The sequence below is a fragment of the Ctenopharyngodon idella genome, chromosome 7 (assembly GCF_019924925.1).
Source record: "Ctenopharyngodon idella isolate HZGC_01 chromosome 7, HZGC01, whole genome shotgun sequence".
Classification (NCBI taxonomy): Eukaryota; Metazoa; Chordata; class Actinopteri; order Cypriniformes; family Xenocyprididae; genus Ctenopharyngodon; species Ctenopharyngodon idella.
The window spans coordinates 26,215,282-26,230,459 of record NC_067226.1 but is presented as its reverse complement, the minus strand read 5'-3'; the positions used below and the strand labels follow the sequence as shown (position 1 = coordinate 26,230,459).

At 36.2% G+C, this 15,178-nt stretch overlaps 1 protein-coding gene across 2 annotated transcripts in view; it reads left to right on the top strand.

Moving 5' to 3' along the window:
- eml3 (EMAP like 3) overlaps positions 1-13,146 on the top strand; it is a 45,786-nt gene extending 32,640 nt beyond the window's left edge. For both annotated transcript variants that reach the window (XM_051898605.1, XM_051898604.1), the window contains 13 exons: positions 1,478-1,573; positions 2,949-3,083; positions 4,423-4,561; positions 5,774-5,925; positions 6,036-6,161; positions 6,299-6,430; positions 8,183-8,250; positions 8,369-8,457; positions 8,647-8,744; positions 8,906-8,993; positions 9,090-9,188; positions 11,632-11,762; positions 12,033-13,146. In XM_051898605.1, the coding sequence (XP_051754565.1) occupies positions 1,478-1,573; positions 2,949-3,083; positions 4,423-4,561; positions 5,774-5,925; positions 6,036-6,161; positions 6,299-6,430; positions 8,183-8,250; positions 8,369-8,457; positions 8,647-8,744; positions 8,906-8,993; positions 9,090-9,188; positions 11,632-11,762; positions 12,033-12,242 (1,563 nt within the window). In that variant the 3' untranslated portion in view covers positions 12,243-13,146. The remainder of the gene's footprint in view (positions 1-1,477; positions 1,574-2,948; positions 3,084-4,422; positions 4,562-5,773; positions 5,926-6,035; positions 6,162-6,298; positions 6,431-8,182; positions 8,251-8,368; positions 8,458-8,646; positions 8,745-8,905; positions 8,994-9,089; positions 9,189-11,631; positions 11,763-12,032) is intronic.
- The last annotated feature ends 2,032 nt before the right edge of the window (positions 13,147-15,178 follow it).

Sequence of the window (15,178 nt, the reverse complement as noted above, 5' to 3'; positions counted from 1 at the left end):
GGTCAAGGCGGTTGGTTTAGGTTTCTTTTGGCATCTCCATGTGGTCCTGTTCAGTATCGCAACTTGACTTGTCTAAAATGTAAACAAGCTCTTTGCTGTTGCACATACTATACACTGTGAATTCTGAAACGTTTTTTCCTGTGATTGTTTTCATGGGTGCTTTGGTGTACATAAATGTATGAATTATATGAAAAAATATTTGGTTATTTGGTGTCCTTTTTTAGAAAGACATCTAAATTTACCTTGAAAAAAGCTGAAAAATACAGTTTTGTGAGAATCGCACTTCAATCTGATGGTTACTTTGCTGGATATAGGCAATGATGGCAAAATGGACGCATTAAACAAGATGAATGGTGTATGCTTAATTTCACGATAAGTGTGCGATTAATCGTGATTGAAAAATTAATCTATTGACAGTCCTTATATATATATACACTATATTGCCAAAAGTTTTAGGATGCCTGCCTTTACATGCACATGAACTTTAATGACATCCCATTCTTAATCCGTAGGGTTTAATATGGAGTTGGCCCACCCTTTGCAGCTATAACAGCCTCAACTCTTCTGGGAAGGCTTTCCACAAGGTTTAGGAGTGTGTTTATGGGAATTTTTGACCATTCTTTTAGAAGCGCATTTGTGAGGTCAGGCAGTGATGTTGGCGAGAAGGCCTGGCTCGCAGTCTCCACTGTACTTCATCCTAAAGGTGTTCTATCAGGTTGAGGTCAGGACTCTGTGCAGGCCAGTCAAGTTCCTCCACACCAAACTCGCTCATCCATGTCTTTACGGACCTTGCTTTGTGCACTGGTGCGCAGTCATGTTGGAACAGGAAGGGGCCATCCCCAAACTGTTCCCACAAAGTTGGGAGCATGAAATTGTCATTAAGAGTTCCTTTCACTGGAACTAAGGGGCCAAGCCCAAACCCTTAAAAACAACCCCACACCATAATCCCCCCTCCACCAAATTTTACACTTGGCGCAATGCAGTCAGGCAAGTACCGTTCTCCTGGCAACCGCCAAACCCAGACTCATCCATCTGATTGCCAGACAGAGAAGTGTGATTCGTCACTCCAGAGAACATGTCTCCACTGCTCTAGAGTCCAGGTCTGTACCTATTGACTCTGCAGAAAGTTGCCGACTTCTGCGCACTGTGTGCCTCAGCATGCCCTGACCCCGCTCTGTGATTTTACGTGGCCTACCACTTCGTGGCTGAGTTGCTGTTGTTCCCAATTGCTTCCACTTTATGATACCACTAACAGTTGACTGTGGAATATTTAGTAGTGAGGAAATTTCACGAATAGACTCACGGTACAATGCTTGAATTCACTGAGCTCCTGAGAGTGACCCATTCTTTCACAAATGTTTGTAGAAGCAGTCTGCATGCCTAGGTGCTTGATTTTATACACCTGTGGCCATGGAAGTGATTGGAACACCTATTATGTAAATATAATTCCTTTCTATTTTTTATTTTCTTGCTATAGGATGCTGGTACATTCCTGTGTGTGATCGATGATTCCAATGAACACATGCTTTCCGTGTGGGACTGGAATAAAAATATAAAGCATGCTGAAGTCAAGGTAGGTTCACATACACACACATTCTCAGTAGTATCTATACCATTACAATATCTACATTATGCTACATGGATCTAGTTTACAGTCTCATGCTTAGTAGCCTAACAATATATTTTTTTTCAAGCACATGCTCAGTATATCCTAAAAAAAAACCTCCGTTATGTCCAAAAGATTCCTAAATTGTTTCACAATGTGTTTTACCTTTTACGATACATTATCCTGGTGATTATTTTAGCAGCTCTTAACTGAATATACTGTATATTCAGCTGCTTCTAGCCTGTGTTCTGTAAAACTGTCAGCTTTATTGTGGATAGTTTCTATCTCTGTGTGACCCTTTGTCCTAAATGTTTCTTTCTACTTCTGCATGAGCGGTTTGAGCAGGGTTGCTATGGGAGCAGCTAAATATTTTATAGTAGATTTGTGTGAGTGATTGCGAGCATTTTAAAGACTGCCCATTTGTATGAAGTAATTTTTCTTCCTCGTGTTTTATTTTTGGACTGTGCTGCTAGTAATGGATTTAGGAAGCAGTTGGACTTAGAATAGCATGACGCTTTGTCAGGGGAGTTCTGTTTGCTGACTGAGTTAATCTAGATATTCATCTCAGTATGAATTGGTTTATTATTTTTTTTAAGTCAGTTTGCAATGAGGTAAATATTATTCAGAATTTCGCAAGCCTTTCAGAAGTATTGTCTGGTGAAATTCTGGAAACAATAATTATTTTAAGATGAATACGCAGAACATGGTTGTTGTAAGAATATTAAAGAGCCTGGACAATTTAGAAATCATAAGCAATTACATTATCTTCTGGAGAACTTTGAAAAGGTATTTACAGTTTCTGGGTTACACCTTTTAATAATACAGGACAATTACAGTCATTTTTTGTCATTAAACTGACATGAGCTGCTTTTGCAGCTGAAGATTGACAGGATGTTTGATGTTGAATTGCAGCTTTTCTCCTGTAATAACACAGAGCCACTGGCACAGTCATATATACTGTGGAAAACCATATGTCTTCATGGTGTGTGTGTGTGTGTGTGTGTGTGTGTGTGTGTGTGTGTGTGTGTGTGTGCGCATTTTTGTGATTTTTGAGGACACAAATTTGTATAATGACATGGGTATTACACTGGTATTATGACGTAAACATGAAATTTGAGGACATTTCATGAGTCCTTATATTTAAAATAGCTTTAAAAACATACTAAACAATGTTTTATTAAAAATGTAAAAATGCAGAATGTTTTCTGTGATGGGTAAGTTCAGGAGTAGGGGTAGTGTAGGGGGATAGCATGTACAGTTTGTACAGTACAAAAACCATTACGCCTATGGAATGTCCTCACTAAGATAGCAAAACAAGCCTGACTGTGTGTGTTTGTTTCAGAGCACTAATGAGGCAGTCTTGGCTGTGGAGTTCAGCCCTACTGACACCAACAATATCATCTCCTGCGGCAAGTCCCACGTCTACTTCTGGACCATGAGTGCTGGCACAGTGACCAAGAAACAGGGCATCTTTGGAGTGAGTCCATATTTGGTCACCAAGTTGACTGTCCTCCACTGTAAATTTGGTATCGTATGCTTTTCCATGCACGAAAATGGGAATAAATAAAAACACAACTCACAATATCATGTTATTGTTACACTACTATTTGGGTTTGTTGTTGTGTTTTTTTTTTTTTTTTTAAAGAAATTGATACTATTATTCAGCAATTATGCATTAAAGTGATCAAAAGTGACAGTAGAGTTAATTCAAATAAATGCTGTTCTTTTGAACTTCCTGTTCATAAATGAAAAAATGTATTGCAGTTTCCAAAAAATACTAAGCAGCACAACTGTTTTCAATATTGATAATAATAATAATAAATGTTTCTTGAGCAGCAAATCAGCATATTACAATGATTTCTGAAGGATCATTTGACACTGAAGACTGAAGTAATGATTGCCATCATCAAAGGAATAATGACCTATTATGACCTTGTACTAAGTCTTGATTTTGTTTTTTAGCTCTATTATAATACGTTTTCATGCATATTCGAAAAAACACCTTATTTTTCTTATATTTGACATTGTTGCAGCACCTCTCTTCCCAGTCTGTCAGTAACACTCTGTTTAGTTCCTGTCTCTATGAAACGCCTCCTTTTGAAAAACACAGTGTGCTCTGATTGGCCAGCTGTACCAGTGTGTTGTGATTGGTCAACCGCTTTGACCATGTTTCAGAAATGTCACGTCCCTTGCCATAACCGCAAGTTTCAACACACTACTAACTCAACTCAACCAGGCCTTGTCCCCTTTATTTTGTGTATGACTTTGGTGGGAATTTTTTAAATGAGGAATACTGGGACGTGTTCTTTCCTGGAAGAAAACTCAAGATTACAGTCGAGGAGTTTCAGGGAGTTCAGAAACAGTGAGCACTGATATAGAGAGTAACTCCCTTTAGAGTGACTTTGTGATTTGTAACTTTGCAGACCTTTTCAAGCTCAAACAGCAGCATCACACAAAAAAAGCATAATAGGTCCTCTTTAAAATAGAAATCAGTTATTTTAAATTGTAATAATATTTCACAATATTACTGTTTTTAATGTATTTTTGATGTAATAAATGCAGTCTTGGTACGAGACTTCTTTCAAAAACTGACTCCAGACTTGAAGTTTTGTACCTTGGGGTACTTTGGTATTTCCATGAGATATCATCACTATATCATTATATAGTAAATCAGGCTCTATTTTACAGTAACATGCTGCATAGTTAGCTTATGATTAGCTTTAAAGGCTTACATTGAGTAATGTATTCATAATGTATTCACTTTTTGTTTGCCGTTTGTCAGTATTTGTGATTTTTGTTTATTGTGTCTTAAACAGAAATACAAAAAGCCCAAGTTCATCATGTGCTTCGTGTTCAGTCTTACGGGTGATGTGTTGACGGGAGACTCTGAGGGGAACATTCTCACATGGGGAAAATCAGCTGCTGATATCAAAACATTAGGAAAAGGAGCAAAGGGTATGCAAAATGATTTCTTCTTTTTTTGCTTGATAGCCTGATCAATTATTACTATGGATTCACAACACATATCAGTACTGTATCAGTTATCATACAATTTATTTTTATGATTATTTATTTATTATTTAATTCTCTGCATTAATTTGCCGATATTTGGATATATCACCCAATATTGGATATTAAATTGTGTATGCTTATGTCACTGATTTTTTTTTAAATAATCTAGTATTCACTTTAAGTTAAAATTTAAAAACTAATTATGGTAATTTAAAGGTAGGGTGGGCAATTTTGGAGAGGCTAGCAATAGCAATCTAGCTTTGAACGCAAAAGATCCCACCCTCCCTTCAGAGCATCTCCTAAGCCACGCCTCCTCCAAAACACATGAACGCGCACAACCAGAGCAGATTTCAGCATTGATAGTGGTGCCGTATAAACAGGTCAAAAAAGTCTGAGGAGGGTAGAACATCACAGGTTGCCATCTCGTAATTACGGTAATTACGACATGACGTGAATGCAGCATAAGCTCAATGTCTTGGTTCAGGAGGAACTGTAAAAGGCGGCTGCTGTTTGTTTGCGGCACTCGGTTACTCTCTCTGTAAAACTTTGCATAGCCTTACAGAACGCGCTGAAGATGTGTGATATCTGCGTGAGCAGGATGTATGGAAATACATATGTTGACAGGCAGGTGGGACATCCTATCATAGCAAATGTCTCGATCTTCTGGTGAAATGACCGACTTATGCCCGACTTCTCCAATCATTTTGTCTGCTTAAACCCTGTCCCCTTTCTTACACTTACTCGCATGAAACACTTCTTTTACATTGCAACTTTCTAAATCATTAGCAAATCTTTAATTTTAGCAAGTTTTTCATAATGTTATAATGTTGTGATGATTAAATTCATTTGTAGCATTTAAAGCTATTCATTTTATTTATTCCCCTGCCGGTTTTGTCATTGTTTTGGTCATTGTGCTAACCGTGTCAGTACAGAAGTATTACTGTAATAATGTACAATGGATTTTTCTTCACTTTTTTAAAACTGAGGGATAAGTAGAATTATGCATTATGGTAAACCATATGCCACAGATGCTGTCAATAGATTTTAACTAAAATATTGCTTTAATGTAGTCTGTATTCATTATTTGAAACTCTATAGATATTGTCAATCTCTTTAAATTTACTTTGCCACCTTTTCTGCTCTCCCCAATTACAGAGACATTTCAGATCATGAAGCAGACGCGTGCTCACGAAGGCAGCGTTTTCACTATGTGCGTCCTGCAGGGCGGAGCTATACTCAGTGGTGGCGGCAAGGACCGCAAGATCATCCGCTGGAGTGCAGACCTGGCACCTGAAAGAGAGTGCGAGGTGAAACATGAGTCTGTATTATTTTTGAAACTGCATTTTTGTAGCTATATGAAAGTACATTGTATGAGTTTATATATCAAAAAGCTCTTGAATGCTGTGTGTTCTTCTAGATTCCGGAGAAGTTTGGTGCAGTACGCACCATTGCAGATGTAGATGGAGATGAGCTGCTCGTTGGCACAACACGAAACGCAATCCTGAGAGGAACATTTTCAGATGGGTTTGTGGCCATTGTACAGGTAGATTGATTGGATTTATATGCAAATAAACTTAATATAGTTGCCACTAGTTGTCTTAAGCATTTGTACCGGATTATCCAGTTTTGATCTTATAGTGCACTCTTAAGTGGATCTAAAAATGCTCATTCAATCGTCAGGGACATTTGGATGAAATGTGGGGTCTGGCCACACACCCCTCTCAGAACATCTTTCTTACCTGTGGAAATGATCGTCTAGTGTGTGTGTGGAACGCAGAGGACCACAAACTGGACTGGTGCACAACACTAGAGGTCAGAGAGGTCACAGAAAATTATAACTGCAATTTAAGGCAAACTAAGGGTATGTTTTATGGCAACGATGTACTAAAAACGGAAAAGTTTTTCAAAGGTTTCGTGTACAGATGACAACATTTTCAAAACAATCCCCGTTCACACGCTGTATTGTTCATGCCTGGCCAGTAGTTGGCAATGTCATTTTGTAAAGAAAAACTATGTGCCTATAGACTGAACATGTAACACGCATGCACATTTTGTCATCATTTTCACAATTTGGTGTTTTTCTAGTTTACACAGAGACGATAATGGTATCATTTTCAAAAACTTGCACTTTCTGAAACCCGTTTTCAAAAGTGCGCATTTTCAGGCCCCCAGAACACTTTTGTCATGTTAAATGAACAGTCAAAACGCATAAAAAGTTTTCCATTTTTAGTTCAAAACGGTGTCATGTAAATGCCCCCTAAGTATTTTTTGTGCGTGTCACTGGCTTTAAACTACACTATATACTGACACAATAGAGTACCTCAGAGATGACGTGTTTTTGTAGGCCAACCCGGAAGTTAGCGCGCATGGGTTCCCTCGATCGAAAGCCTGTGTATTTCTCCCATTGACTTTTGGAAAATCTTTGGAAGATATAAAAATCTAACAGTAGGCTATAAACGGACTACAGCACACCATGGTCGCGGATCAACGTCACCACCACCAAGCTTCCTCAAACTTTATTTAAAAAACAACTTTATTTAAAAACATGCTCGCAGATTATGATCTGCGCTGTGTATGAATACTTATCCACTTTTTCATGAGAAATGCTGTCTAAATGTCCTGTTTGTCATAATGATGTCTAAAGTCCCCGCCAAAGGAAGTAGTCCCTTTTATCAACTTTTTAGCAACTGCCGTTTTTAAGACACAATAAAGGTTTAAAAAATCACAAGCAGGTTATAACTGGTGTGTTTTATGTCATAGATCAAAACGTGAAAATATTTAGAGGCTTTGTTAACCGCAGACCTTATTTCAGGCGATTTAGCAAAAACCCATTCAAAAAACCCATAGACTTTAGGGCGATGGAACTGGAAGTGCTAAAATGCTAACTCGCTTCCGGGTTTTGCATACAAAAACACGTCATCCCTGGGTAGTCTATTGGCATGGATGCTGCATGATGCAAAAAAACTTTGATTATCAGTTAATGAAGTAAAAAAGTATTTGATAATATGGGTGTTACTGAGTTATAGTAAACAGTATTATTTGGTCATGTGAACATGCTTACACTACCATTTAAAATTTTGGGGTTGGTAAGATTTTTAAGATATTTTTTACAATTTAAAATAACTGTTTTCTATTTTAATATATTTTTACTGTTCAAAAGTTTTTTTGTTTTTTTTAAAGTGCTCACCAAGAGTAAATTTATATGATTAAAAATACAATATAAACTTTAAAATTGTGAAATATTATTACAATTTAAAATAACGGTTTTCTGTTTTAATTTATTTTGAAATATAATTTTTTTTCCAGTCGATGGAAAGCTTATTGACAAGAAATTAGTAGCGTATGTAGTAGTGTAAAATAGTATGTAGAATACAGTTTTTGTCTACGCCACTAAAACTCATGAGTATATATATTTTTAAACATTATTGTCAATATTATTATTCATTTATTTAGGTGTAAAACTTTTATGTGGGAAATTTGTGCATATTTAAACATCCACACAATATTATAATAAATTTATTGTTATGTGAAAATGGATTTGGAATGAATCATTGATCTCTCTAGGAATCTGGTCTGTGTGCTGATTTCTGCCCAAACGGAGCTCTTGTCTCTGTTGGACTGAGTACTGGAAGGTAAAACATTTATTTACAGCACAGCTGATAACAATTACAGCTTCAGTTTTACAGTGAGCTTGTGAAATGTTTCCTTTTTAATGGCTTTATGGTGGTTTTTAACCCCTTACCTATATAGATGGGTTGTACTGGATCTGCAAACCAAAGAAGTGGTATCAGACCTGACTGATGGAAACGAGCAGTTGTCTGTAATGAGATACTCACCAGGTCAGAGGTCAACAAAATCACTGTACAAAAAAAAAAGCTCACTCATGCTCATCTTTGTTTCTAGCTTGTTTGTGGAACATAGGGCATGTGTTTTAATGTGGCTGCTTTTACTGCATGCGTATTGCTCTGCAGCTCTCATAAGCCTGTTTGCAATCAGTAACTGTTATTTTACTGCTCACCCAAACATAGATGGCAGCTTTTTGGCAGTTGGTTCCCATGACAACTTCATCTACATTTACAACGTCACTGAAGGTGGCCGGCGCTACACGCGATTCGGAAAGTGCACAGTAAGCAAAGCATGCTGGGAGAAATTTGGGTCAAGTATCCTAAATGATGTAAAACTGTTTTATGGTGGTTTGTTGTTTATAGTGGTTTATGGCAGTGTGTTTGTGTTAAAATGCTTGATAAGTCATGCAAATACTCAACTCTTCCCTAAATGTAACTTCAGGGGCACTCCAGTTTCATTACTCACCTCGACTGGTCCAAAGATGGAAAATACATCATGTCTAACTCCGGCGATTATGAAATTCTATACTGTAAGGATTGTGCTTGTGTGCTACAGAGACATATTCATGAAGACAATGAGTAATATAATTTAAAATTCATTTGAATGTTTATGTTTGTGTAAAAAGGGGACATTGCCAGCGGCTGCAAGCTGTTGAGGAACCGGTTTGAAAGTAAAGACAGAGAGTGGGCGTCCTATACCTGTGTGCTTGGATTCCATGTCATGGGTGAGAGAAAACCTTTTATTTTTATTGTTACTAGTGTTTTATAATTTTAATTTCACTTGTTTGTTTTTTTTGCTCTGGCTGTTTTGTTTTTATTTAAATTGATCACATATATATATATATTAAAAAAGTGAAATAAAAATAATATATTATTGCAGTTATACTGTATTTCTCTTTTAAATGGTAGAGTACTACTGTATAGCTGCAATAATAAATATATATATTTATATATATATATATATATATATATATATATACATACATATACACACTGCCGTTCATAATTTTGGGATCAGTAAGATTTTTAATGTTTTTAAAAGAAGTCTCTTATACTCATCAAGTCTTCATTTATTTGATTAAAAATACAAAAACAACAACAAAACAGTAATATTGTGAAATATTATTACATTTTAAAATAACTGTTTTCTATTTTAATATATTTTAAAATGTAATTTATTCCTGTGATGCAAAGCTGAATTTTCAGCATCATTACTCCAGTCTTCAGTGTCACATGATCCTTCAGAAATCATTCTAATATGCTGATTTGATGCTCAAGAAACATTTATTGTGTACAATTGTACAAAATATTTGTGTACGATATTTTTTTCAGGATTCTTTGATGAATAGAAAGTTCAAAAGAAACAGCGTTTATTTTAAATATAATCTTTTGTAACATTATAAATGTCTTTACTGTCACTTTTGATCGATTTAATGCATCCTTGCTGAATAAAAGTATTAATTTCTTTAATTTCTTTTAAAAAAATAAAAATAAAAATAAAAATTCTTACTGACCCCAAACTTTTGAATGGTAGTGTATAATGTTACAAAAGCTTTGTATTTCAGATAAATGCTGTTCTTTTGAACTTTCTATTCATCAAGGAATCCTTATAAAAAAAAAAAGAGTTATTAACTGTTATTAACAATGATAATAATCATAAATGTTTCTTGAGCAGCAAATCAGCATATTAGAATGATTTCTGAAGGATCATGTGACACTGAAGACTGGAGTAATGATGCTGAAAATTCAGCTTTGCATCACAGGAATAAATTACTTTGTAAAATATATTCAAATAGAAAACAGTTATTTTAAATTGTAATAATAATATTACTATTTTAACTGTATTTTTAATTAAATAAATGCAGCCTTGGTGAGCAGGCGAAACTTCTTTTAAAAACATTAAAAATCTTACCGATCCCAAACTTTTGTGTGTGTGTGTGTGTGTGTGTGTGTGTGTGTGTGTGTGTGTGTGTGTGTGTGTGTGTGTATGTGTGTATAATATATAATAAGATTTTTTTCAAGAAATTAATACTTTTATTTAGCAAGGAATCATTAAATTAAAGAGACAGTAAAGACTTTCTATTTATCAAAAAATCCTTAACAGAAATGTTTTAAACATCAATATTAATAAGAAATATTTCTTGAGCAGCAAATCAGCATATTAGAATGATTTCTGAAGGATCATGTGACACTGACGACTGCAGTAATGATGCTGAATATTTAGCTTTGCAATCACAGGAACAAGTTACATTTTATAAAATACAATTAAATGGTTATTTAAAAATTGTAATAATATAATATTTCACAATACTTTATATTTGATCAAATAAATGTAGCCTTGGTGAACATAAGAGATGTCTAACTCTCTTTAAACGTACACTAACAATTGGCCCTCTAGTGGTTAAAAACAAAACTGCATGCATTTTGGTTGTGCTTTGGCTCTGTGTGACTGTGCGGATGAATATGACCCTTCACAGAGTTCATTGTAAAGCATGTAACAAGCTTTTCAATGAACTCTGTTAGAGAGCTATGGCAATTTATCTGTTCAATAAAATACCTTATTCAGCTGTTGAGTAATAAAAACACCATCTCTGTCGCTTTTAAAACATTTCAAATCCATCAGTTCTCACCATCTCTGAAAAGCCAAGCCAATGTTGATTCTCATTTTATTATGAGCTCTGTCACATTCTCTTTTTGCCAGCAGACTCTCCTCTCCTCTGTTCTGTTCTGTTTTTTTGTTTGTTTTTTTTTAAACCCATGATTCCCCGGAGGTTTGAGATCTAGCGGCTCCATGTCAACCTTTCTCTCTCATTGTGACAACTAACCTCTGCCACTCCCACACAATACACAAGTCAAAGTAGGCGGAGCAACTTCCCTCTATTTATGTGTATGACAAGACACGCACGGGCGAGTGACATATGTACTCAGTTTCCTGTGAAAACCGTCCCGTCAGGTCTAAAATATAAACACTTATAACAGGCTTACCGTAGTGAATCAGATTAAGACAAAAACACATGTTTTGGAAGAAGGATTGATGATGTATTGTAAAAAAATTTTACGTAGTGTAACTTAAGATGTAACTCATGAGTAGTAGTATGTTCGCACCAGCTGCATGTGCAATGCAGTATATTCCACAGTGTAATGAAATGTAACTGTGTTGCTGTCTAGGTGTGTGGCTCGAGGGATCAGATGGGACAGACATCAATGCCTTGTGTCGCTCGCACAGTGAGAGAATGGTGGCAGTGGCCGATGACTTCTGTAAGGTTCATTTGTTCCAGTATCCATGTCCCAAACCAAAGGTCAGTCACTGCCACTCTCAATGAACACAGTCAATGTTCATTGCGAGTCAAAGAAATTATCATTTTGGAATGGAAATAAACAATAAATCTTATTAGACTCTGTATGCTTAACATTGTATTGAAGTTTGGCATAATAGGCCAGATATTGTATGCTGAGTTAATTATTCACATATTTACTGTATCAGGTTCCTGTGATATGTAAGAGAAAAAAAAAAAGTGTTTGCTTATATTGCAAGACTGCAATAATTTATTCCCCGTTTTCTCTGTCAGGCTCCAAGTTATAAGTATGAGGGCCATGGCAGTCATGTGACCAACGTTCGTTTCACACATAAAGACATTCACCTGCTGTCATTGGGTGGGAAAGACACCTGCATTCTCCAATGGCGAGTTAAAGGGGCGGGGACTGGAGACCATAAGGAACATCTAGCTTCTTCCTCTACTGTCTGCTCTTCCTCCAGTTCTCCAGAAAATGGAACATAAACACATAGACAGATACCAGGAATCAAGAGAGCAAAAAAGGCATGAAGATATTCTAGGAAATGAAACAAGGAGGAAATATCTTATTGCACAATCTGCTGTGACATGAAGCATTTGGAAGGTTATGCCAGGTTTTGTGAAGCATGTCACAGTGTTTTACTATTGAGAAGTCAGATATAATGCATAGCTATTCACTACCTACATTTCTTCATGAACTGACATTACCCTGTTGAAGCCAAAAAAAAACATGTCTGATATTTTTTTTTTAAGAAATGTCATATTGCACTCCAAAACCTAAAGGAAAAAATAGTAAAATATAAAAAACCTAGAAAATTATGGTGGTTAAAGGTTCGATGAAAAGTATGTTTTATTTTCTTAATGCAAAAATAATGTATTTCAGATTTTTCTCTTTTAATTTTGGGGCCTTAACAGTTTTTGTGAAATTCACACATTTGGCAAATAATAATAATAATAATTCTCACAATAGTAAATTTTTTGTCATTTCAATGCATCATGAGAGAAGTATGTATTACATGAAATAAAATAATCTGTAGTTTCTACATATATCATGCTTTCCTCTGTACTTCAAGTTTACATGTGCTTGTTTACTTCATAATGATTTTCATATGCTTATTTTAATCAACTGCTGTTTTTTTTTTTTTTTTTTTTTTAGTCATTAAATACTACATGCGTAATTGTTCGTCATTACATTATTAGCTATAAATCATGTGTCTCTGTGAAGCATTGTGTTAAGAGCAGCAGGATAATCATTGCTTTATTAGCCATCAGGAAAATGTCCTCTGTCCAAAAGGCTTGTCTTTTATGGATCAAATCAGCTTTTCGCAGCTTGTTAAACAATGTGAAATTTTTGTTATTTTTAATCAGTAAATAAATTTTAAAGTAAGAATGTTTTTTGTCTGTGTGTACTTTCAGTTTCACAATTAAATGTGATCCCCTGAAGTGAAGTGAAAGAGTTTTAGTACCACCAACGCCACCTAGTAAGAGTTGTTTTTTTTTTTTTTTTTTTAGACTGTGATGCCGCCTGTAAATCAACAGAGGGCAGTATTGCACCACTTTTCCACTGCCCTAACCTGATTCTGGCTTATGTTCCATGTGAACACTACTGATAAATTTGCTATTATACAAATGTATGCATAAAATATGGAAATTTCATTTTCAGTGTAAATTTAACGTATTGAAACTTATAGATGTCAGGGTGTTTCGTCTTTGAGCTGGTAGGAAACGGGTCGAATGAATGAATAAACTCTTTATTGATATCCTCAGATCGTTAAATGTACTTAATAAGTACGCAAAACAAATGTTCCCCCAATTCTTGTTTATTACTAGAAAGTGTTTGTGAGAGAGGGAGAGAGAGAGAGAGAGAGAGAGAGAGAGATTGTAATTCACAGGTTTACAATGTTTATATGATGTTATCCTTAAAAGTTTTTAAGACCTACATATGTATATAGATCTGAAAAGTATATTACACAGACAAACATTTTCAGATTAACATATACAGGTGCTGGTCATATAATTAGAATATCATCAAAAAGTTGATTTATATCACTAATTCCATTCAAAAAGTGAAACTTGTATATTATATTCATTCATTACACACAGACTGATATATTTCAAATGTTTATTTCTTTTAATTTTGATGATTATAACTGACAACTAAGGAAAATCCCAAATTCAGTATCTCAGAAAATTAGAATATTGTGAAAAGGTTCAACTTTGAAGACACCTGGTGCCACACTCTAATCAGCTAATTAACTCAAAACACCTGCAAAGGCCTTTAAATGGTCTCTCAGTCTAGTTCTGTAGGCTACACAATCATGGGGAAGACTGCTGACTTGACAGTTGTCCAAAAGACGACCATTGACACCTTGCACAAGGAGGGCAAGACACAAAAGGTCATTGCAAAAGAGGCTGGCTGTTCACAGAGCTCTGTGTCCAAGCACATTAATAGAGAGGCAAAGGGAAGGAAAAGATGTGGTAGAAAAAAGTGTACAAGCAATAGGGATAACCGCACCCTGGAGAGGATTGTGAAACAAAACCCATTCAAAAATGTGGGGGAGATTCACAAAGAGTGGACTGCAGCTGGAGTCAGTGCTTCAAGAACCACTACGCACAGACGTATGCAAGACATGGGTTTCAGCTGTCGTGTCAAGCCACTCTTGAACAACAGACAGCGTCAGAAGCGTCTCGCCTGGGCTAAAGACAAAAAGGACTGGACTGCTGCTGAGTGGTCCAAAGTTATGTTCTCTGATGAAAGTAAATTTTGCATTTCCTTTGGAAATCAAGGTCCCAGAGTCTGGAGGAAGAGAGGAGAGGCACACAATCCACATTGCTTGAGGTCCAGTGTAAAGTTTCCACGGTCAGTGATGGTTTGGGGTGCCATGTCATCTGCTGGTGTTGGTCCACTGTGTTTTCTGAGGTCCAAGGTCAACGCAGCCGTATACCAGGAAGTTTTAGAGCACTTCATGCTTCCTGCTGCTGACCAACTTTATGGAGATGCAGATTTCATTTTCCAACAGGACTTGGCACCTGCACACAGTGCCAAAGCTACCAGTACCTGGTTTAAGGACCATGGTATCCCTGTCCTTAATTGGCCAGCAAACTCACCTGACCTTAACCCCATAGAAAATCTATGGGGTATTGTGAAGAGGAAGATGCGATATGCCAGACCCAACAATGCAGAAGAGCTGAAGGCCACTATCAGAGCAACCTGGGCTCTAATAACACCTGAGCAGTGCCACAGACTGATCGACTCCATGCCACGCCGCATTGCTGCAGTAATTCAGGCAAAAGGAACCCCAACTAAGTAATGAGTGCTGTACATGCTCATACTTTTCATGTTCATACTTTTCAGTTGGCCAAGATTTCTAAAAATACTTTCTTTGTATTGGTCATTAGTAATATTCTAATTTTCTGAGATA